We start from the raw sequence: 23,926 nt of genomic DNA on the forward strand, positions 1-23,926 counted from the left end.
ATCTTCGATAACGAAATACAACAATGTCGATAAGTGGAGACGAGATGGATCCCGGCGATGGACAAGAAGAGAAGATATTTGTGACGGTGAGGGTGAGGCCTTTGAACGCAAAAGAAATCGCGAAGAATGATGTTTCTGATTGGGAATGTGTGAGCAACAACACCATCATATACAAGAACGTTAAGGCCTTAACCGAGCGATCAATGTACCCAAATGCCTACACATTTGGTAAGCAATATACATCTCATTGTGAAACTGGCTCAAGTGTCCAAAACCAAAACAATTCGACCGGTTCAGCGGTTTAAGATTATACAGTTCGAGACTTCGAGCTCAAGTGCTCAACGGTGGGGTCACCGGTTTGAAACTTGGAACCAACCATATAAACCAACCCAGCCATTTAACCTTATTAATATTACTTTTAGAATATGCATTTATGTATGTGTTATATCTATAAATCATCATCATCATTTTGAAAGTTTTTAAACTTACAATTTCGACTGGTTTGGTTTGTCGTTTCCTCCTGAAACTACTGACGAATCAGTCGATAATTTTCGTCCAAGCCTGCCAAACCAGACTGTGAACATTCCTACTAAATATGCAACCACATGAAAGTGCGCGAGAGCTGGTGTAACGTGACCATTTTTCGGTGTTTAAAATGAGGTTATTCGTAAACTTGTAACCTGAGTTGGTATCTATGCAATACCCGTTGAGCATTGGGCTAATTAAGCGTATATTTATATTTTTTGATATCTTCGCTATGGCGGTTGTTTTGGAACCAGATCGAGTATACGGTTGTGACAGTACAACAAGACAAGTGTACGAGGAGGGAGTCAAAAGAATTGCTCTTTCAGCTCTCAATGGTTTTAACTGTGAGTCTTATAAGCATTGGAATTTTGGCTTGTGATACAAAACCATATCATATGTCATGTTGCAAATTAAATTATTTCTTCAGCAAGTGTATTCGCATATGGGCAGACAAGCAGTGGGAAGACATACACCATGACTGGCATCACTCAATATGCAATTTCAGACATATTTGACCACATTAACCAGGTAGGTAATTTAACTCCAAAACAAAAATATGTCTGTTTAAAGATCGTTGCATTCAGAACTTAAATCTTATGGGAATTAAAAAATTTGCATGACATTAACGGGTTTGAGTTATGTTTAAATTGGTTCTTCGGTTTTGGGTTGAACCCGCAAACACGTTTAGCTAAACAGGGCATGTTCAGGTCGTCAACATGATGGGTTTAAGGGTTAATAACTAAGTTTTATAATATAAACATAATCATTTTATTATACATTTGTATATTTTTATGTAAATCTGTAATTGTGGATTATCAATATGGAATATAATTTGTGTTCAACGGATCATGTTCTTGTCAACACACAGTGTGTTCGGGTTCATATGTCTGACACGAATTTTAGGTTCGTGTCAGGTTCGCCCTGTCCACCCGTGAGTATGACTCATTGATTATAGCTATGTTTTTGGTTCCAGCAAGACGATAGAGAATTTGTTTTGAAATTTTCCGCCATTGAAATATACAATGAATGCGTTAGAGACCTTCTCAGTGCAGACGCCACTCCACTTAGACTCCTTGATGATCCAGAGGTGAGTACTATCTTATCAATTATACAAACATTTTTGAAGTTAATTCAGTGGTTTTTTATGCAAACAGAAAGGAACAATAGTAGATAAACTCACAGAGATCCATTTGGAGGACTGGACCCATCTAATGGAGCTCCTTGCCGTCTGTGAAGGTGAATTTTTTTACGGGTCGGGTCAATCGAACTGGGCTGACTCAAAAAAAAATCCTGTTGAATTTAACTTGTAACTAACGTTTTGAATACAAGGGTTGACCCATTTACCCATAGCGGGCTGACCTGTTTACCCATAATGGGTAAAAAGCATATACTGATAATTCATTTGGAATTACATCTACAGCTCAAAGAAAAATCGGGGAAACATCAATGAATGAAATGAGCTCGAGATCTCACCAGATTATTCGACTGGTAAGCTTTTGATAATCCAACTACTTACCAACACGAATAAACTTAAAAGATTTTTGGATCATGATGATTCATTGTTATATTTTTCAGACAATTGAAAGTTCTCCCAGTGAAGTCTCGGGGGTTGGCAGTGCAAGCATTCTTGCAGCTACTGTGGTACAGACGCTTACTATAAATACGATATATTTAATTTATTTTGTATATAAATTCTCGACAATAAAATGAAAAAAAACAAAAGAATGTGTTTTTTGTAGAATTTTGTCGATCTAGCAGGAAGTGAACGTGCTTCGCAAACCAATTCAGTGGGTAAACGACTGAAAGAAGGCGGCCACATAAACCGCAGTTTACTAACACTAGGCACAGTTATCCGCAAATTAAGGTGTGTACCTCTATAGCTTCATTTTCATGTTCTCAAATTAATGAACGTATTATATTTTCTGGATGTAGCAAAGAGCCAAACGGTCATATACCATATAGAGACTCAAAGCTAACAAGAATACTACAAAACTCTCTTGGAGGAAATGCGAAAACAGCCATAGTATGCACACTCAGCCCCGCACACGCTCATCTTGAGCAGTCAAGAAACACACTTTTGTTTGCGGTTTGCGCCAAGGAAGTCAGGACAAGTGCCCAGGTTAATGTAGTCATGTCCGAGAAAGTATTGGTGAAGCAGTTGCAACGAGAAATGGCTCGACTGGAACACGAGTTGAAAAACATGTCTGGCACAACAAATGATTCCGAGGCTATAATCAAAGAAAAGGAACTCCAAATACAAAAGGTCAGTAACTAATTCTTGTTTTGTGTCCTAGACGGTTACATTGCTTAATTGTTGCTCTAACCGTCAAATAAAATTGATACATTTCTTTTACCGCCTGCCAGATGGAGCAAGAGATAAAAGAGTTGACTCAGGAACGTGATCTGGCTCGATCTCGGCTTGATGAATTATTAAGAGCAGCTGGAGTCGATCAAAATTCGCTGCAATGGGTATGTTAATATTATCTTTCTTGTAAAGCTAATAACCGTAACTTTTAGGGGTGGTAAAAAATTGGGTTGATTATAATAAACTGGGTAAGTTTTTGGTAAGATACAAATTAGCGTGCACATAAAACACAATATTTGTCTCAAAAGGTGGTTCTTTTTAAATTATTAATATGTAATATAAAAAATGAAAAACTATATGATTCTAATAAAAGTCTGTTTTTTTATAAAAAAAAAATATGTAATATACAAAATGAAAAACTATATGATTCTAATAAAAGTCTGTTTTTTTAATAAAAAATGATTTAGAAGAATACACATGAACATAAAAATAACCCAAATTGACACGGTCTCTACTAAGATGGTTCTAGTCAATGTTTTCATAACCAGACATAACAAATTATGAATTCATCATCATCATCATCATACTCAGTTAATCCCACCAATAGCAAAGCAAAGGTAGGGTCTGAGGAGGGTAAGATGTAGACAGCCTTACCTCTACCCCGTAGGAATAGAGAGGCTGCTTCCAGTGAGACCCCCGGCTCGATAGTAGTTTTGCATCAAGCCTTGGACATAAGGCACATAAGGGACAAAGACCGATTAGTGAATGTACCCTTTTGTCTCTCAGCTATCAACGCCACCACATGATGCAAAATTAACCGTCCTCAGCTTTTAACGTTATTTTCACGAAGTTAGTGTGCACTTTCACTTTTACCCCCCGATGGCCCACACATATATACATTATATGCGCATACCGCAAGCGGGTCGTACATAACAAATTATGAATTATGAATAGTAAACCAATTGGTCAACAATTTGTTGAAAAACAAAATATAAAACTACTTTCTTTTTTGGTGTGGATATGCAATGTTAATAAAATATGAAGCTTGTAATAAATAAAATATAGGGCCTCAGGTAGTAAATGAGATGTTGGAAAAAAAATTGAAATCAGGTCCAAGAACCAATCTGGTTCATGGGTTCAATCAGTCCGACCTATAACTGACTGGTTCAAACGGGGATGGTTAAAAAGTACTCAACTTAGTGGCTCTAACACGCAACATAACTGCATGTAATCTAATCTTTGATTTCTTATTTTTATGTAGACCGATTCTAGTTCATGGGACGGAGGATCTGCATCCGTGCACTTACGTGGCAGTTCATGGGATGGAGGTTCTGCATCCGGGCACTTACGTGGCAGTTCATGGGACGGACATTACACATCAGACACATCTGATGTGGCAGTCAACGTAAAAGTCAAAGTCAACGCTCCACTTCCCCCAACTGCTTCAGTCAACACTTATAGTTTCCCAAAGAACCATAAACTGCGTAATCCAAATGAAGACCACTATGTTTTTGATAATATCACCCCACGTGAGTTTATGAACCAGTATTTCGGGCCAGACCCGACCCAGGAATGGGACAAGACTTCCCAAAAAGCTAGAGAAAGGACAAATTCAATAGATAGTTGCAAAGAAGTAGAAGTATGTATTGAGAAAGATGAAGCAGATGATGTTGATGATATCCATGATCAAGATCAAAACCAAAACCAAAACGAGGGTGATTTTGGAAATTCACGTGTAGACAAATCTCCTCGTTCGGCTCTTGAAGATGTTTCGGAAACAAAAACTCCAAGTATAACAAGAAGCAGTAGTTGCTCAGCTGTTATTGAAGGTGATGTATTATCATCGTCGTCTCATGTATCTGAAAAGAATGTGGTGGTTGAATCAAAATCAGAGTCGGATATTAAGAAATTATGTCGACAAGATTCTCAAAGGACGATCACAGGTGTTGACGAGAAAGAAATGCAGGATACTGATGGGGATATTTTCATCTCTTCTCCATCATCGAACACACACGAAAAGGTCATGGTAAGCATGTTGCTCTCATAGCTATGTAGTTAATATCGGTGATATATTGGTGATATATCGGTTATCGGTCCCCATGTAAAATTTCGGCCAAGATGTCGGTATCGGTATCATCGGCAACATTCACCGATTTTCCCGATATTAGTACCTTTCTTCTTAGTTCTACCATTTGTCTTTCTTCTTATTGCTGCTATTAGTGATTCAAGTCTTAATTGTTAATTGTTAGTGTTTTAAGTCTTAGTCAGTTCCTACTTGCTACAATTGTTAGCGTTTTGCAAGTTGCAAAAGGTTAATTTGTTAATGGTAAGAGAGTAAACTGAATTGTTAGTGTTAAATTGTTATATATATAAATTCTACATGATATTAAAATTACGGATATCCCACCGCGATAACCTATATCTCAAATATTGATCCTTGACCGATATCTGATATTTTACCGCTGCGTAGTCTCATAAAACGGGCAACTTCCTATACGGGTTGAGTTAATGGGTTGATTTGGAACACTTTTTGTACAAATCTTTTTGTTTATAAATAATTAATGTGCCATATACGGTTATAAAATATTTTAGGCAACTTTCGACCCATTTGACTCTCTGATACAACTTATCGTTTTCATGTCAGGTGAAGGCTACACCCGAAACCATTGAATCAGGAGATGAATTAGAGGGTTTTGATTCTGGGAAAGAGTGGAGTTTGGTGTTTGAGGATCAAAGAAAGAAGATAATCGAACTCTGGAATGAATGCAACATACCATTGCTTCACAGGACCTACTTTTTCTTGCTTATTAAAGGCGATCCATCAGATTCCGTCTACATTGAAGTCGAGCTTAGACGTCTAGCGTTCCTCAAGAAAACTCTAGATCAAGTTGCAAGGTGATATTTCGAGATCGGCTCGCTAAGAGCTCACACTCTCTTAATTAAATTATACGAACCCATTTCTCTTCAAATGGCTAACTGTCTCGTTTATTGATAATTAACAGTGCACGGGCACTGAATCTTGAGAGGGCGATGTTAAGCAGGAAGCTTTTGAAGAAATTCACTTCAGCTGAAAGACGAGAGATGTTCGCAAAGTGGGCCATTGATTTGGAATCCCGAAACAGGAGATTCCAACTGTCTCAATTATTATGGACAAAAACAGATGACATTGAGCATATTAGAAACAGTGCCGAGATAGTTGCAAAGCTCGTTGGGCTCATCGAACCAGACAAAACGCCAAAGGAGTTGTTTGGTTTGACTGTTGCTACCAAACAAGAATCACAGAGCCTTCTCTCTACCTGGAGAAACAGCCTCTCCTTGCTAAGATACTAAACTGGCGTTTAGGTACCTAAACCTAACTGTTTAGATGGGTATGAAGGATTCCTGATTTTACGGGTATCAACCTCGTTTCATCAAACTCATACCCTTGAACCAAACGTACCCAAATACCGTCAAAGTATCAAGTCCATACCCTCTAACCAAACTCAAGTAACCTTAATTCTTTAGAACAAAAACAAAATCATCTATAGTTATATTTCACATGTATCCAATTTTTTACATTTAAATCCATTATGTAATCATATTAGAGTACAAGTGATGCAGGAGCATCCGGATACAAGCACAAACAATTTTAATATTTTATTATTTGAATTTTAGTCTTTTTATTTAGTTGCCTATTTTGTGGGGATTTCAATTTCCTAGTTTATCTCTTTTTTATTCATTATAAATTAGGATCTAGGGTTTATATTTTAGTGAGTTTTTGATTGAATTGAATAAAAGAACAATGTTCTTGAACCTTTGCGGTTCTTTTTATCATCTTTGATTAATCAATCGTTCTTGAGCCATTTGATTGCACGCGATATTGCATCAACAAGCATTAACCAGCCAGTTAGTCAGTTATATATTTAAGGTAAAATTTTATCCATTACCAAACGGATCATAACTAAGTCATGTTTGTATTTTCTATTTGAACTTAATGGAATAAATATTGTACTTACAGCATGTTAATTCTCCAGGCTCCAGTATTACAAGTACGTTTGGATTTGCGCTTTAAAAGTGAATCATTTGATATTTGATATTGAATATGTTCTTGTTTCCAAATATCAAAAAGTTGGTTATTGCATTAAAAAAATCAGAATAATAGTTTTCCAAAATGCAAATCCAAATGCCTAGGGCTGCAAACAAACCGAACAGTTCGTGAAGCGTATGGCGGGAGTTCTTTTGTGTTCGTTCGTTCGTTTAATAAATGAACGAACACGGAGAAATTTCGTTCATTTAGTTAAATGAACGAACATGAACAAAGTCCGTGTTCGTTCGTTTATGTTCGTGAACGTTCAGTAACGTGTTCGTTTGTATTCAATAGTTCATTAGTGTTATTAGTTTTAATAATTTATTTAAATACTTCAAAATTACGACAAATAAAATACTTAATAAGTATCCATGCATCATATATTATGTTCATGAACTTTTGTTGTTCGTTTGTTTCCATCTGTGTTCATGAACATTAGTTGCCTAAAATTAATTAACGAACACGAACATAAAATCTTGTTCGGTAAGTGTTCATAAACCGTTCACGAACACATATATTTTGGTTAACAAACGAACACGAATAAGGTCTTGTTCGTGTTGCTTCGGTTTGTTTGCAGTACATTATCTATAAAAAAACTCGTATTATATTTTTTATGAGCAGCCCCAGATACACTCATGATCGAAATGGTGGAGAAACATATCATTCAACTGCTGAGTAATCTAATAACAGATAAATACAGAAAAGGTGAGAAAGAATTACATCTGTTATGATTTGAGGACAGCCCCCTTTGTGATTTTCCATGATGACTTGGCACACGACATCTCATAACGTGTGGTGTAAGTTAAATTATAGGAGTCATTGTTTTCCGGGTGGGTCAAATCAATCAACTTGGCAGACTCTTCAAGGGTTGCTTCCACAACAGCTAAGCGCCCATCGAGTGAAACGGTAACACTGTCAATGGTAATGTTTAAAAGCGTGTAGTCCCAAAACCAACCACGTTGAGCAATTTCGGTTGCCCGTTGAAGCCAGATCTTGTGCATTTCACCATCTAATACCTGCATATTTCTAACTGTCAGTTAAGAGTTATGAATTTTGACCCATTATAAATGGGGTGTGTTTTATCTCAAAAGAATCAAATAAAAAAAATGAGTAAAATGCCATTTTCTTCCCTGAGGTTTGGCCAGTTTTGTGACTTTCGTCCAAAGGTTTGTTCTTTCGCATCTGGATCCAAAAGGTTTGAAATCTTGCCATTTTCATCCGGCTTGTTAACTCCATCAAATTTTCTCCGTTAAGTCAGAGGTATTTCCGTCTTTTTTGTTAACTTAAAGAACAATTCGGTCTTTTTCACACATCTGCAGCGAGTTTACATAAAGTGAAAAAGACCAAATTGCCCCTTAAGTTAACAAAAAAGACGGAAATATCGCTGACTTAACAGAGAAAAATGGATGCAGTTAACGAGCCAGATGAAAATGGCAAGATTTCAAACCTTTTGGATCCAGATGCGGAAAAACAATAAAATTATATAATTTACTCGTTCACTATCATTATTACAAATGAGTTGATGATATTGATTGAAATCAACAAGGTCACTAGTTTGTCTTTAGTGAATGGTAGTTACAGTATTAAGATTGTTGATATACAATCAAAACAATTTCCATAACCTATGTACAAAGTCAAATGATGCAACATCATAGACCAATGGCGTATGAGTTTCCTGATGCATCTATATTAGGAGTGTCATACACCGTTGAAACCGACTGAACCGCCCAAACCGAATAAAATTGGAAGACCTTACCTCTGATAATTTTGAGTGGCAATGCTCAGGTCCAAGGGCTTGGGATTTTATGCTCTGCCACTTACGAACTAGACCTTCGGCTAATCTTGCATCCATTTTAGGAATGTCTTCAGCATCCTCAACCCTAGAATCCTCTGCAAGGAAGAACGAAGCGTATTTACACATAAATTATTATATAATTGTTTATTACAGGTGTTTGAATTACACATGAAAATGTCATTTTAGATCATACCCACATTGGTGACGTCTGAAGCCAGAGCCGAATCAACTTCTTTACGAGCAGTAGTACTAGTAGAGCCTCTTTTGGACGGTATAAATTTCAAGCCAGCCAAAGTCATCAATCCAACCACCACACCCGCACACATGATCTTCACAGCCGCATCTTTTATCTGATAAGTAATTATTTCGCGTTCTTGATTACCTTGATTCCCGTTATCATTTTCCTCAGAAATTAAATCATCAGTCTCCGCCACAAACGAATCATCAAACTCACTGTTATTCTGACGTTTAACACTCTCTGTCTCACCAAGAGGAAAAACCTTCTGTAGCGCCTGAAGTGCCCCTATTTTAACGCTATCAAGAACCGCGGTAGCTTCCGCACCGATTTTAGCAATCGCAGCGGCGGCAGCCAAAGGTGAACCGCCAACGCCTTCTAGCCGTTCTAAATATCGCAATACAACAGGATCATCGTAATAATCACCGAGTTTAAACTGGACGTCTGTTGTTTCTCGAAACCTAGGAAACACAACCTCAACGAGCCATGTTTCCAACAACATACAAAGACCCGGAAGGAGATTGTTGTCGGGGTCGTTTTTAGAATTTTCTATAACAAAAGCAGCGATAGATGGTTCCCGGTATGGTGAGTTTTCATTGTTTAAGCCTAACCATGAACGGCATTCGTCAACCTCGCCTACAAGAAGTGAACAAAGACCCCTTTCTAATGCAAATGCAAAGTCAGCCTCACGGTTTTCTGTCGTGTTGTATGTTGAGGTTAAATTGCCTAAGGCTGTTACTTTGATTTGTTGAAGCTGTTGAAACAAGCCGTCGGCTTCTTTAATAAGACGCGGGTTTTTACCCGTGAAAGCTTGAGCAACAAATGCCAACGCAACTCCATAAACTTCAAAACTTTCTGCTGGTATGTTATGTGGAGTGGCGGTAAAGAGTTCAACCTAAAAAATATAAAGGTAGAAACAAAATCAGGAACAGCCTCTGTCCAACACTTTTACATCATTTACAAAAAAGATGGTGAGTCTAATATGGTAACAACTAGATTGTTGGCATAGGCCGGGCGTTGCGGCAGCGGCGCCTAGTTGTTTATAGCTGGTGGTACATTATGTGGTACGTTAACCATATGAAAACGCGTGTTTTGACGTAACCGATCTAAAGCATTGCGGTTACAAAAGAAACAGAATCGAACCCTAGTTGGTTCGTTTAGTGAGGGTTCCACCTAACCACTACACCACCCTTACCTTTGCATCAAGACTTAGCGGGCATCAAAACATACAATAACTCAAATTTATAACGTCGATGGAAACGTATTATATTTGACCTGACTCGTTTCTGAACACAGTTAACGTAAACCAACCTAAAACATACGCAGAAATAAGAAGGAAATCATATTATATTTGACCAGACGGGGCTTTGAAAAGTTAGAACTTAAGGGGGTGAAAATGAATTTTATAAAGTTATTTTAGAAATGTAGGGGATGTAAATGTCAGTTTCGAAACTTTAGAGGCTGTTCTTGTCAAGTTTGAAACCTTACGGGGTGCTTTGTCTTTTTGTCCGTGACCTATGCCACCAACCTTTCATTACAAGGTATATAATAATTTAACTTTATGATAAATGATTTCTGAGGTTTTAAGTATTTAAAATACACTCCAGGTGACTTTTAACCTGATTGGTTTGACATCAACGTAACCCTAGAATTTGCTACCTCTAACAATGTGGAAAAAAATAGTTGAAACTTGGTTTAAAAAAGCGGGAATCGCACAAAAGCGACGAGGTCCTAAACCGAAGTGCAAAGCGCAAAAGCGGTGAGCTTTTCGTACGCAAGGCGCAAAGTGATTATATAATTTATTTTATATACCCCATAAGTGTTTAGCATCCAATACCTATGATTTAGCTATAATTAAGCTTTATATATGTTTTAAAATGAAAAAAAAAAACATAAATGTACAACATAAAAAGCCTGCTGTACAACACTCAGCTGCACAAAAAACAAGCCGTGTACAAAAAGCATGCGCCTCAGGTCGATTTTTACCCTAAAAAGTGCGCCTCAGTTGCGCTTCATGTACAGATGTCACTTTGTGTTACATAAGGCGCAAGGACCTGCGCCTGGATGCGCTTTGCGCTTAAGGCGCGCTTTTTTTAACCAAGAGTCGAAACAGCACGGATCTTATTAAAAAGTCAAATTACTTACTTGCTCCGCTGCTGTCATTCGTAAGAAGGCCTCACTCATGAAATCTTCACGTGTAAACCCGCCAGCAATAGCAGCAGCACCACCGCCTCCAACAGCCCACAAAATATTGCGCACACCTTGAAGACCCTCTGTCCTTCTTGATCGGTACTCATCATCAAGAGGTAAAGCCAAAAGCTCCAGCACATAACGCGGGTTTATCTCTTCTAATGTTTCATCAATTTGTTTTTGCAAATCGGGTGCAAGGCTGCTTGCACCTTCTTCCTGAACGGGATAGACAATAAATAAAAAAATGTGTTAAGGATCGAAATCCTATGATTAGTGTTAGATTGGGAACAAGACAGAAGTTTAATAAAGATAAACAAATTCGGTAAAAATTTCAGCAGCATAACATTAGTCAACACAGATTCTATTCATACCGAAAGGTTTTACATCTTAAAGCACTGGATTTCTCCTCTCAAACAAAACTTATCAAAAACTTAATGAGTTCAAATGAATGGCACACATATATAGGCCATTCCTATTGACTTGGAGGTTTAATCGATTGGGACATTCGATTGACACCCTTAAACGAATGTCTCATTCGTTTGAAATCATTCAAACGCATGGCACTCAGTCAAACGTATAGACAAATATGCATCAACAATAAAAAAACTAGCCATTTATACGCACATCATTTTTCATATGATTTCAAGAATCCAAACAACCTAGATATTTGTCTTTTAATTTGGATACTAAAAACAAACATTGAAGATTTTATTACAGGTCTTACCTGCAATAACTTAAGCGCTCTCTCCAGCAATTCACAACCCTTGATATAATCAGGAGGCAACATCGCCATCGTGTCCCTTGAGATTTCGATATAGGACAATGCCATAGCCAACACGACATCCTGCTTGAATGATTTGGGTAGCCTTTCTTTCAACAAATTCTCACCGATTTGAAGAACCAGTTCATCCTCTCCAGCTTCTTGTAACACACACAAGGCTCCAGGAACCTTAAAAGATTTAGTAGCTATAATCAGGGCTAGTAAGTCAAAATGTCAAATCACAGTCTTCCTCTTCACTAATTTTATAGTTGTTTTACTAATTTCGTGAAAATGAACGTTAAAAGCGACGGAAGGTTAATCATGCATCATGTGGTGGCGTTGATAGCCGAAAGACAAGGGGTACATGCACCAATCGGTCTTTGTCGCGATTGCCAAGTGTTATGTGCCTTAGGTCCAAAGCTTGATGCAAAACTACTATCGAGTCGTGGGTCTCACCAGAAGCAGCCTCTCTATTCCTACGGGGTAGAGGTAAGGTTGTCTACATCTTACCCTCCTCAGACCCTACCTTAGCTTTGCTATTGGTGAGATTTACCGAAAACAATGATGATGATATACTATTTCCTAAAAGGTTAATTGGAAAAGTCAATAATTCCCAATTCTTCATTACTGACTATTTTTTATTTTTTTTATTCAACTCGTGTACTACACGTCTACACAGGTTTCTACCCTAGTTGGTGTATATATATATATAAAAGATAATATATTTACGACATACAGCAGAATTTATAAACTACATAATTTATAATTTATATGTATTAAAATATGGTGTTTATTTTAAGTGAGACAGCTAAACAAGTCCAACAAGCCAAGCTTGCCTTGGCTCTGGCTCAGGCTCAGCTCGCTTACAGACCGAAACGTTGAACGTTGAGCTCGACAGGCTAGGGTCGTTTACTAACCGAGCCAGCTCGGCTCAATTACAAACGAGCCGCTTTCGAGCCAGCACTTTGAACATCCCTAATTTACAATGCTACAAGCCTACAGCTGTAAACTAAACAGAATATAATAAGATGAGAGCATTACATTCTCCCAGGGAACATCAGTAACAACCGTACCAAACTCATCATCCACAAGCCCCAAATTATACTCACGTCTCGAACTCAAATCCGCTAGGGTTTCACACGCCGCTAGCAGAATCTGCCTCCTACTAACCAACGCATCATCACTATAACCATACAACGGCGGTTTCAAAACCCTAGCTTCATAACACCGCCTAATTCCGTCCCCTAGGAAGTGCGGCTGCGCTCCGAGCACTCGGTAGAAGTCAATCGGCATGGGAACGTAGCGGGCGGTGGTGGTGGAGAGTGGTGGAGGATACGGCGGCGTGGTAAGGTCCGGTAGGTCTGGAGTGGTGGCGGTTGTAGGGAGGAATTGAAAGTCGGAGAGGAGGCGGTTGGCCCATTTGCTGGCGGAGAAGTTGCCGGAGATAGAGCCGTTAGTGCTGCTGACGGCGTTAGGTTTTGAGTATTTTTTGGTGGTGGTTGATGGGGGGAATGGGGTGGTTAATGGTACGCAGACGGTGGTTCTCAGGTGGCTGAGAGACTCCATTGGAGAGCTGTGTCTGTGTTTGTTGATATACAGAAGATGGTTAATTTGTAGTGGGAAATGAGAGTAGATTTTTTTTTTTGTCCAAGGTTTTGTTTTATTATTTCCTTTTTTTTTTTATTAGTTTTTGTTATTTTTAGATTTCTTTCTTTTTTTTCTTTTTTAATGTAATTAAGGACTTAGGAGGGTGCAAAAATTGAACCGTTAATGAAAGAAATTGATTGAAAGTCGACCAATTGATCAGTTATGGTTAGGTGTATGGCTATATCTGAGTCGCTGGCTATGGTTATAGTTAAGCAATCTTCCATAAGTAATCTTCAAGTTGGTAAACGTTGTGTTTTTTTATTTTTTGATAGCTTGAAACATTTGTTTTTACTTTAAATTCACGTCTACTCGTTATTATTTTTATAAGTTATATTTTTTGTTTCTAAAAACTAATAAAGATCGTTCGAGATTTATAGTTTGTTTCATATTTTATATTTTATGAATCTTTATATATGTTCTTCATTTTGAATAACTTGTTTCCGATTATGTTGTTGATATAAACTATGCATATTTACATGTATAACCAAGCATAGAAAAACATAATCGAACCATTTCCAAATTGAACAAAGCAAAAAAAAAAAAAAATACATTGGACAACTAACCGAACATAGTCGAAACCGATCCAGATTGAAACTGATCCATAACCGACGACCAACCATCAGTTATAGTTATGATTTAACCTCCATAACCAAACCAAACCGACTTTGCACACCCCTATTTAATAAGAATTTACAATAAGCATAATGTAACAAAATGAAACAATCGTCAGGTTGGTGGCTTAGTGGACTAACATGTTACGAATTTGCAGCTTTGTTCAACTTAAAACGGCCTGTATTTTTTTATTTTTGGAATACCATCAATGATAACCTGCTCACACTTAAAATTGTGTAACCAGAACATGACTACTAATTTATTTAGATGTGTCGAAAAAAGGTTGACTGGTTGGCATGTAATAATTAAGTAGTAAATGTGTTACTTGGATAGTAGGTTGTAAAAAACAGGTTAAACCGATCATAAATGGGTTAGTAAATTCAACGTGTTTAATTAAACAAGTTTAATAGGTTAACATGATTACATGAACATGGCCTATTATTTTTTTCGTGTAAATAAGTTTGTGATTTGATACATCTACCTATGTGAATACACTTCGCAAATGAATGCTCACACACATCCGAACGCATAAACGTACAGAAATGCATAAACATACTTGATGCATAGGATGTGTGTGTCGACAAATACAAGTTCTTTTCCTAACTTTAGGTCTATATGTTCTTTTAACGACAAACTAATCAACTACTAAATAGTAAATACGGCTATACATCTTATAGACTAACTTTAGGTCTACCGTCTATGTATGTAGGTGCATGTTGCATCTCGATGTTCATATGTACCAATGTGCATCCCATCGCATGTTTGCTTCCTGATACTCACGTATATGAATCGGCAAATGCATCTAGCAACAAGCAACCTCTTTCTTGGTGTTTGTGCTTATAGGTCCTTAAACTGGCCAAATATTGTATGATTTCTGGTTTGTAGGATGTAGCAAGTTAACATCATAATATTAAAGGCATTCTTCAGGATTTATTTAACTTTTTTTCTCCCTTTTAAAACATACTTAAAATTGAAACACACATCCAAATCCAACGGTTAAAATCCGCCATCTCATCTCTGGAAGGCCGACAACCAAGCAGCAGAAACTTGAACCACCAAACCACAAATGGGTGTTTATTGTCACCTCTAAGCGGTGAAAATAAAACCTGCTAGAACAGGAAGTTCTTAATATAAAACGAGTGAAATCAGACAAATCTTGACTCATTGCCATTCCTGATCCTGAAAAATGTTGCATCATCATAATTTTGGAAATCCTAGTAAGGTTGTGTTCGTAGGTTGGCGAGTCCAACCCGAACGCAGGCACACAACACACGCCAAAAATCATGTCAGGCACATGAACCCAAACAAGATATGCGTATTTGCGGGTTGGCACGAACGTGACCCACTTAATCCAATCTGTTTGTAGTTTTTGCATATTAAAAGTCCAAGATTGCAACTTAAGAACAAAAAATTACACATGTATATAAAATATTACGTTTAAATTTTAAAATGTATGACATGAAAACAATTTAAAAAATATATTTAAAATATTCACAGGTTGAAAGGGTCTACCCTTGAACTTCGCGGTTTCAATCCGACACCAATACGAACACGTTTAAACTAAAACCCAAACCTGTTGAATTTTGTGCTAGGTACGGGTCATGTCATAAATTCACACCCATATCTAAAATCAACCAAAAGAAATTACTTGCAAACAATATGCGTAACATAATAGGCAAAACAACTACTTTGAAAATAAAATGTTATTATAACTTGTACAATACAAATAAACCGCAATCCATGATTTCCAGATCTCGACATGTCCCAAGACTTATTTTTGCAAAAAAAAAAAAAATAGCATCAAAATGACTTTATTGAAGGGAGTACAAGAATCTAGTCTACAAGCTACACCAAAGAAAGGTAAAACAAACCATACCTCTAACAAGAGGAGAAGAATATTGATCAATTTAAGGCACTCGTGAGTGAGACCCACGATCAACGATTCTAATCTGCTCTGGATTGACCAGCTCGAGAAGAAAGAATGATGCCAACAATAAGACCGTAGAGGGCCAAAGCTTCAGCAAAAATGAGAATCAAGATCATTCCAACGAAAAGTTTAGGTTGTTGTGCATTAGCCCTGGATTTACAACACAATTACATTAGATTAATCACACTCCCATGCTCAGTAAGAAAAGAAACAATAAATCCCATGACATGTAAATGAATCGATTTGGGTTGTGTTTTATCGTGATTCTCAAGCAAGCCAAATGAAAAATGGCAGCTAAAGGGAAAGATCAAATGGGTTGAATTCAAGGTGTACGTGTAATGTTATTGTTAAATAATGTATGCATTAATTATTTATAATTTTTTAACATACAGAGAAATGTTAGCAGGTAGCCCAACCCAACCCACCAACATGTTTTGACCTGTACTAGAAAACTATCTGTTTCAACCCGACCCTGTTTTGACCTATTACCCAACCCCAATGACTCGCCCGTCATGCCAGTACAAGAGCTAACCAATAAGAGATACAAAATGCCCATGTTTGGCTTTTATCGGAGTTAATCCCAATTTTCGTTTGAAGTTGAACTATCATTACTCTTTTGCTTATATTTATGTTGTAGCTATGTATCATTCGATGCATAGAGTTGAATTCTATGTATATTCATAGAATCAAAGGGTGTTTAACTGTTTATATACTTAGTCCTAGTTCTTGTAAAAAAGACATTTTTTTATGTGAGAAGTGTGAGAAGGCATAGGAATTGACATGTAGGCATCATGTTTTGGACTTAGGCATGATGTTTTGGGTTGTTTTGGCAAGAAAAACACCAAACATAACAATTTAAGACACAATGCAATGAATTCTAGGCTTAAAACTTAAAACATCATGCCAAGAACGTTAAGTAGTGTGTTTTAAGTGTTAAGCAGTGTGTTTTAGTTGTGTTTTAAATTTCATGCCTACAATACATTGCATTGTGTTTTAAATTGTTATGTTTGGTGTTTTTCTTGCCGAAACAACCCAAAACATCATTGCCTAAGTCCAAAACATGATGCCTAAATGTCAATTCCTATGCCTTCCCACACTTCTTATGAAAAAGGTCCTTCTTACAGGAGCCTCACTCGTTTACTTATATGCAATTACGATAACCTTTGCTTATATTTTTCAAAATTGTCTTCTAGTTTTTTTTAAGTATTGTGTTCCTTGCCTCAGGTGTTCGCTTTATCTGTGCCTTATGCCTAGGTGACACACGAGCCCTTTGCACCTTGCGACTTTGACTACTATGGTCATTATGCATATAAGGTTCCTGATGGCTGATATTTGAAGTATCAGGATAAACAGCGCCTAAGATAACTTGAAAGTAATTGACGTAGGTTAGTTTGTTAAGAGCAAGCTAGCTAGCTCCCTTCTGGTTTTGCATGGATGGTGGTTTTATACTATTCATCAATCAGTGTATGGCTATAACCTTTTTTCTGCACTGATCAAATAACTCAAATCCTCAGAAAAACAAATCCATCCACGAAAAAAGACATTGTTATAAGTCGATCGAGAAAAGAGGTCCGCTTAACTATTCTAAAGCAAGCAACTACGCAGAACCTAATCTTTAACCATTTAAGACAATATTGATAAACAATTAGATCTAGGGGTGTCCAAAACAGTGAAACAGACCGAACTCCCCAAACCAAAGCAAGTCGTCGGGTTCGGCCGGTGGTTTGATTCGCGGTTCAGTTTTGAGGGTTTCACGGTTTTGACAGTTCGGTCCGGTTTAAAATTTGGAACCGTCCGCTTAAGCTTTATTATATATATTTTTCTTCATTTTTGTAACATGTGGTTATGAATTTTTAAATACAAACTAATGAATGTGAAAAAAAAAATAACATTTCAAACAACCAAACCAGTAAAAACAGCAAATTTGGAAACTAACTTCTCATTTGTCGGATGAAACAATGCAACCAAATTCTAGTACAGAAACAGAGATCAGACAGTTACCTAACACCAGCATCACCGACGATTCCAATGGCCATACCAGCAGAAAGACCAGCCAGACCACAAGCAAGACCAGAAGAAAGATGAGCGTATCCGTCAAACAGATAATAAGACTTGGCCTTAGGGTTAATCCCAGTACTAATAATCACGGCAATAATCAGACCGTAAATACCCAACACTCCAGCCATAACCACCGGCACAATTGACTTCATTACCAACTCTGGCCTCATCACTCCCATTGAAGCCACTCCAACGCCACTCTTTGCCGTCCCATAGGCTGCTCCCATACCTACATGTGTATTACAATAATCAACAACAGACCACACCCATCGTCATACAATGGTCATATGGGCCCTATGACTTTGTCGGTCACTTGTGTGTCAAGATAACACCTACAGCCTACAGGTGTTCAAAAACTGTTGAAACCACCCAAACCAATTTAAAGCAGCCGGTTCGGTCCGGTTTACGGTTTGGAACCAGCCGCCAAAACTGTCTGGCCGAAATATTACATATTTAATTAACAAATATTTCTTTTAATCTATATAATGTTAATAAAAATATAATAGATTTTTTCATTTATAGGAATCAAACAGTTACAATTAGTATAAGTATTTTATATTTTATGATGTATAATTTAATACATATATCGTTAATTTAACTGATTCCGTTTCATTTTTCATTTTCACTTTTCTGTTTCGTAAACGCTTTAATACTCAAAAGGTAAAAGGATTGTTCTTTTCCAAACCTACCATTTTACTAAAAAAATAGCCCAATCCGGCAAACCGCCAAATCCAAACTGTTTTGACCGACTAGGCCGGTCCGACCAACCCAACCAATCCAGCCATTTCGGTTTACCGTTTAACTAACAAAAAAAAAGATGTACTTATCGGTTCGGTCAAGTAATTTCGTCAAAACCAGCCGAACCAGACTGCAAACACCTAAAATAACACCTCATACTGCCCGTATGATTCATGAGAAAACCAACTCATACGGCCGTATAAACATTTTAGCCCGGATGTGTCAGCACAACACCTCATACAATCCGTATACGGCTCGTATGATGGCGTGAGTGTATCCTTGTGTTTCCATACGAATTTATATAAGGATATATCTACGCTAACAGATCAGTGCTAAACGACGACGATTTCAACAGGTCAAATGAAAATTAGGGGATTAGAAGATCGATTTGACTTACAAGAGAAGACCAACGCAGCAGCGGCGCCGAGGAAGCCGAAAAACGGAGCAGTTTCGTCGCCGGAGAACGTCGAAGACATCGTCGGTTGTTGATTAGGGTTTTGATCTCAACACAGATTGAATGGATGCGAGGTTTTGATGTTTTATTATTATTCGGATATCAATCCAATCTGCCTTTTGACAAAACACATGCTTAATCACTCTTTAAAAATATTTTTTTATTTGTATATTTTATCTTTAACTATAAAAAAGTGTGTGATTCACATGATTGTCCAAGTCTCATATGATTTGTTTAGATATCATGTCATTCATGTGTTATATGTGAAAACAAGATAATTTTTTCGTTTATAACTTTATATGGTAAAATTTTATTGTGGTTTATTTTAACTTCTCAAAAATTATTCCCATTCAAATCCTTACAACTTTATAAACCATATATTTTTAAAAAAAGTTTATGATTTTTATCATTTTTTTTTTTTTGCAATTCTTCTTGTTCCTTAATAAATATATGGATTGAATATTGATTTCATGTATATATAAGATTTCATGGATTTAAGACCCCAAAACCAGGTGTGTAACGCTTGGGTCATCATCGTATAAATAATTCAAAAATGTTTCAATTATTTTAATTAAAGTCTAAGGGTCTGTTTGGTATGGGGTAATGGAATGGGCAAGATAATGGAACGGATGAGGTAATGGAATTGACAAATGAATGAAATAGATCATTACCATTCCATGATCTTGTTTGGTTACCATGCGGGAATGGAATGAATCATTATCTTGTGTTGTTTGGTAGGCAATAAAAGATAAAGGAATAAAATCGACAATAGGTGGCGGTGATGGTGGTGGGGTGTCGGTGGCATGGGGGCGGTGGCGGTGGTCAGTGATGGTGGCGGGTGGTAGCCGTGGTCGGCGCTGGTGGAGGGTGGTAGTCGTGGTCGGCGGTGGTGGAGGGTGACGACAACAGTGGGTATCGGTGTCGGGCGGTGGTGGTGGCAGGCGGGTGGCAGTGACGACATGTGTAACACCTCACTTTTTGGAACTTTCCTTATTTAGAAAGTTTGTTGTATTTCTATTTATGGGAACTCGTATTCTCTTGTATTCGTCTTTCATTCCCAAGCATTGTAATCCGAGACTTGAGTCATAATAAAACTCGGTCTTTTATACATTGTGTTATACTTATTTCATACATACTTGTTACGCAATACTTGTTATACATTCATTATACATGCGAACTCGATACAACTATACGCAAACTCATACTTGTCTATACATGCAAAAGCAGTTTATACATACATTTATTCATACATTACACTTATGCATCGCACTTACACGTTTAAAATGCTTGAAACCGGCAAAACTCACAAAAATGGCAAACTTGCATCTTCGAGCAAAGGGAACAGACCCTTTCGTGCGAAGGGCTCCCCTTTCGCACGAAGGGCCCCTTTCGCCCGAAACCCAGTCGTCCCAAACTCCTCCTAAGCCTATAAATACGAACCCACACCCTCATTTCTCACCTTCCACGAGTTCTCTTTCAAATACTGAAATCGTGCACTTGCAATCAAATACTTCGAGAACTGTCCTAAGTGAGTTCTAAGCTCACAAACCTTACTTTTCTCTTATATTCTTCTACTTTTTACTATCTTTTCCACATTTCTTTAGTCTTAACAACTTGGTTTCACAGATTGCCAAGTCACTTGGCAATCTGATGACAACTCTCAAATATAATAAGGACCAAGCTAAAGATTGAAGCTTTATCTTTCAAACTTTTATAAAACAAACTTTTTGATATCAAATTGGCCGAATCACGGACCCACCGAGCTGACAATCTAAGTCTATAGATGTGGGTTAGTGTTGAGTTCGATTCCAGCCAAGAGGGTGAACTGTTCAAACAAAACCGAACCGTTTTCATCCCGAAGCAGAGCCATTCGCACGAAAGGTCACCCCTTTCGTGTGAAGGGTCTGTTTCACCTCGTTCCAACATTTTCTAAATGTTGTATGTTATTCAGATCCCTATTCTTGATAAAGACGATTCTGTGATAACAAAGTGTGAACCGTGGAAGCCTTGGCTTCTAATCTAGTTCCACCGCATCACTTAAACTTGCAAACGAACACCCAAACAATCTCCTAGACCAAGAATAAGTTAACCTTGTCCAGCCTCCAACACTTGGTTCATACCTTCCATGTTGAGACGGCACACCTGGGTTGTCCTTGTTTGGTTGTTTGGTATTTAATTTATGTCTCTTACATTCTGTTATTTACATTATGTATTCATGACCAACCGGTTTGTCAACTTGGTTTACTAACTTGTGCTTTGGTGAACTATAACGAGGTTATTACCTCCATGCATGACTTCTGTGATCTATATCACTTTAGGACTGTTACTATACTATATAATATACCTAAATAACACAACTGGACTCAGAACGTAACTGTTTAATAGTTAAAACCTTCAAAAAAAGTTCTGTCCACACAAACAGAAGCCATTCGTACGAAGGGGACTCCCTCTCGTACGAAGGGTACCTTTCTGTTTCGTGCGAACGGTCCTTTCGCACGAATGAGTTGTGATGTTCGGTTTTCTGTTTATTTCAGTTTCTACGTTCCTCGTCACAGATTCTAATGGGCAAATCAGGACCCGTGAATTCAGAGTGAACTTAGTGTCGTGACGAGTGCCTAGACGAGATATACTTTCTGTTTTAAACATACTTCGATACTTATATGATTACAAACTTTTAATTCCGAATCCAAATCCTCTATTCAACTCCAACAACTCACACCTTCGTTTACCCACCTGTAAGGTAACCTCGGTGTCCCAACGCTCTCATCCTCTACTCAATGACTCGCGATTTATCAAACGAAGATTTGCAAAACTGTGAGGATACTCCAACACCCTTTTTTTTCTTTAACACTTTTGGGTGCAATATGTTTACTTATTAACCTACACAGTTACACTTACATTTTATACAATCATAAACAATCCAATCATGCATGCGAATACGTTATACTTGATTCATGTTTCTAGAGTATTCTTATGTGATAAAATTGTCATTAACTTCATACGAGCCTCCCCTTAACATGTATAGCGCTATAGGAGTAACGCACCGCCCGTAGTCTTGTAGTCATCTTAAGTCTTTTAAACTTGCGATAATAAGTGGATTGACTTGAATATTCGCATGCCATACGTTAATCTTGATAACTAAGTTTGCCATGTGGATTCGTTTAATTCATTTTATACTTATGCTATGTATCAAACTTATGTACTCGCCAATACATTTTTGTATTGAACTATACTTTTAAACATGTTGCAGGTTGATGATGCTGATTTTGACGAAATCTAGTAGGGATGGTTTAGATACACACTTAGACTACTAGAATTGTTGTTGTACTTTTGATTATTATGTTGTTGTATTTGTCTTGAACAATGTTGTAGTTTCCTTTTAAATGTTGTACGTTGGTTTCGCATGTTGTAATTGACAATTATTATGAAATGAATGAAATCGGTTTTGAGTTAAATATTGTCACAATAGTGTTATAAAGTCTCGAGCAATTTCATTTTCGTCTCATTCCGATGTTTCCGCCATCGGTTAGAGTGTGACAACAGGTGGCAGTGGTTAGCGTAGGTGACGGTGGTGGGTGGCGGCGGCAATGGGCAGTGGTGGTTGGTGGTGGTGGCAGGCGGTGGTGGCGCCGGTGTTTAGTGGCGGAAGGTGACGAAGGCGGTGGCTGGTGGAGGCGACGCGGGGTGGCGGGTGTTGACAGTGGTGGCGGTGGTCGGTGATGGAGGGGGTGGGGGGTGACACTGGTGGAGGTGGCAGTTGTCGGTGGCGGGTAATGATAGTGGTGGACGGGATGTTGATGAAGAAGGGTGAGAGGGAATGGAATGGAAAAAAACAGGGGTGGTGGATGGAATGAATTTAAGGGAATGGATTGCCTTATGTAATAGATTATTCCATTACATTGATCAACCAAACACATGTTTGGGGATGGTTGAGGTGGCGGTTGTTGGCGGCGCGTGGTGACAGTGGTGGGAAGGATGTTGATGAAGAAGGGTGAGAGGGAATGGAATGGAAAAAAACAAGGGTGGTGGATGGAATGAATTTGAGGGAATGGAATACCTTATATAATAGATTATTCCATTATCTTGACCAACCAAACACATGTTTTTTTCATTCTCCCGTAATAGTCCATTTCATTCCACCTCTCATTCCTGCATACCAAACACTACTTAAGAGTTTGTTTGGTATGGGGTATTGGAATGGACGAAGGAATGGAATAGACAAGGAAATGAAATGGATCATTATCGTTCCATGGTCTTGTTTGGTTACCATATGGGAATGGAATGAATCGTCACCTTGTGTTGTTTGGTAGGCAGGATAAGACGAAGGATTATAATCGGCGATGGGTGGCGGCGGCGACGGAGGTAGGTGGCGGCGCTCGGTGGTGGTCGGCGGTGGCGATGGGTGGCGGTGGCGATGGTTGGTGGTGGTGGCAGTGGTGGTGCTCGACGGAGGGTGGTGGTGACGGTGGGTGGCGGGTGGCAGTTGTCACACCCCCAAAATCCACATGCGGAGTATCACTGCTTGGAGGCGTGACTGACCAGGATCAAGCCACCAATCATATTGAACAAGCATGTAAGTAGTTTATAAAATCCAAAACAATACAATTGGTGTCC

At 38.1% G+C, this 23,926-nt stretch overlaps 3 protein-coding genes across 6 annotated transcripts; 1 reads left to right on the plus strand and 2 right to left on the minus strand.

The window, feature by feature from the left end:
• The first annotated feature begins 44 nt into the window (after positions 1-44).
• Positions 45-6,469, plus strand: LOC110936392 (kinesin-like protein KIN-7C). The gene is made up of 13 exons (XM_022178772.2): positions 45-228; positions 780-869; positions 953-1,053; positions 1,499-1,612; positions 1,680-1,761; positions 1,946-2,013; positions 2,101-2,166; positions 2,265-2,389; positions 2,458-2,788; positions 2,890-2,994; positions 4,092-4,856; positions 5,475-5,725; positions 5,833-6,469. Exons 1-13 carry the CDS (start codon positions 45-47, stop codon positions 6,158-6,160), a joined length of 2,610 nt encoding a protein of 869 aa, XP_022034464.2. The 3' UTR covers positions 6,161-6,469.
• On the minus strand, positions 2,732-13,500 carry LOC110936391 (protein ACCUMULATION AND REPLICATION OF CHLOROPLASTS 6, chloroplastic). Of its 4 annotated transcripts, none has more exons than XM_035988885.1 (7): positions 12,918-13,467; positions 11,841-12,065; positions 11,072-11,332; positions 8,885-9,821; positions 8,653-8,786; positions 7,617-7,912; positions 2,732-2,985 (listed from the first exon to the last, which is right to left on the minus strand). In XM_035988885.1, the coding sequence occupies exons 1-6, from the start codon at positions 13,440-13,442 to the stop codon at positions 7,622-7,624; spliced, it is 2,373 nt and encodes a 790-aa protein (XP_035844778.1). In that variant the 5' UTR covers positions 13,443-13,467; the 3' UTR covers positions 2,732-2,985; positions 7,617-7,621. The 4 variants fall into 4 exon arrangements, 3 of the variants coding, with proteins under 3 accessions (XP_035844778.1, XP_035844779.1, XP_022034462.1); XM_035988886.1 differs by lacking the exon at positions 2,732-2,985 and adding an exon at positions 4,339-4,689; XM_022178770.2 differs by lacking the exon at positions 2,732-2,985 and having other exon boundaries at positions 7,483-7,912; positions 12,918-13,500.
• A 2,299-nt stretch (positions 13,501-15,799) lies between these two features.
• Positions 15,800-19,575, minus strand: LOC110936390 (V-type proton ATPase 16 kDa proteolipid subunit). The gene is made up of 3 exons (XM_022178769.2): positions 19,256-19,575; positions 18,064-18,349; positions 15,800-16,212 (listed from the first exon to the last, which is right to left on the minus strand). Exons 1-3 carry the CDS (start codon positions 19,332-19,334, stop codon positions 16,080-16,082), a joined length of 498 nt encoding a protein of 165 aa, XP_022034461.1. The 5' UTR covers positions 19,335-19,575; the 3' UTR covers positions 15,800-16,079.
• Between the last annotated feature and the right edge of the window lie 4,351 nt (positions 19,576-23,926).

The sequence above is a fragment of the Helianthus annuus genome, chromosome 4 (genome assembly GCF_002127325.2).
Source record: "Helianthus annuus cultivar XRQ/B chromosome 4, HanXRQr2.0-SUNRISE, whole genome shotgun sequence".
Lineage (NCBI taxonomy): Eukaryota > Viridiplantae > Streptophyta > Magnoliopsida > Asterales > Asteraceae > Helianthus > Helianthus annuus.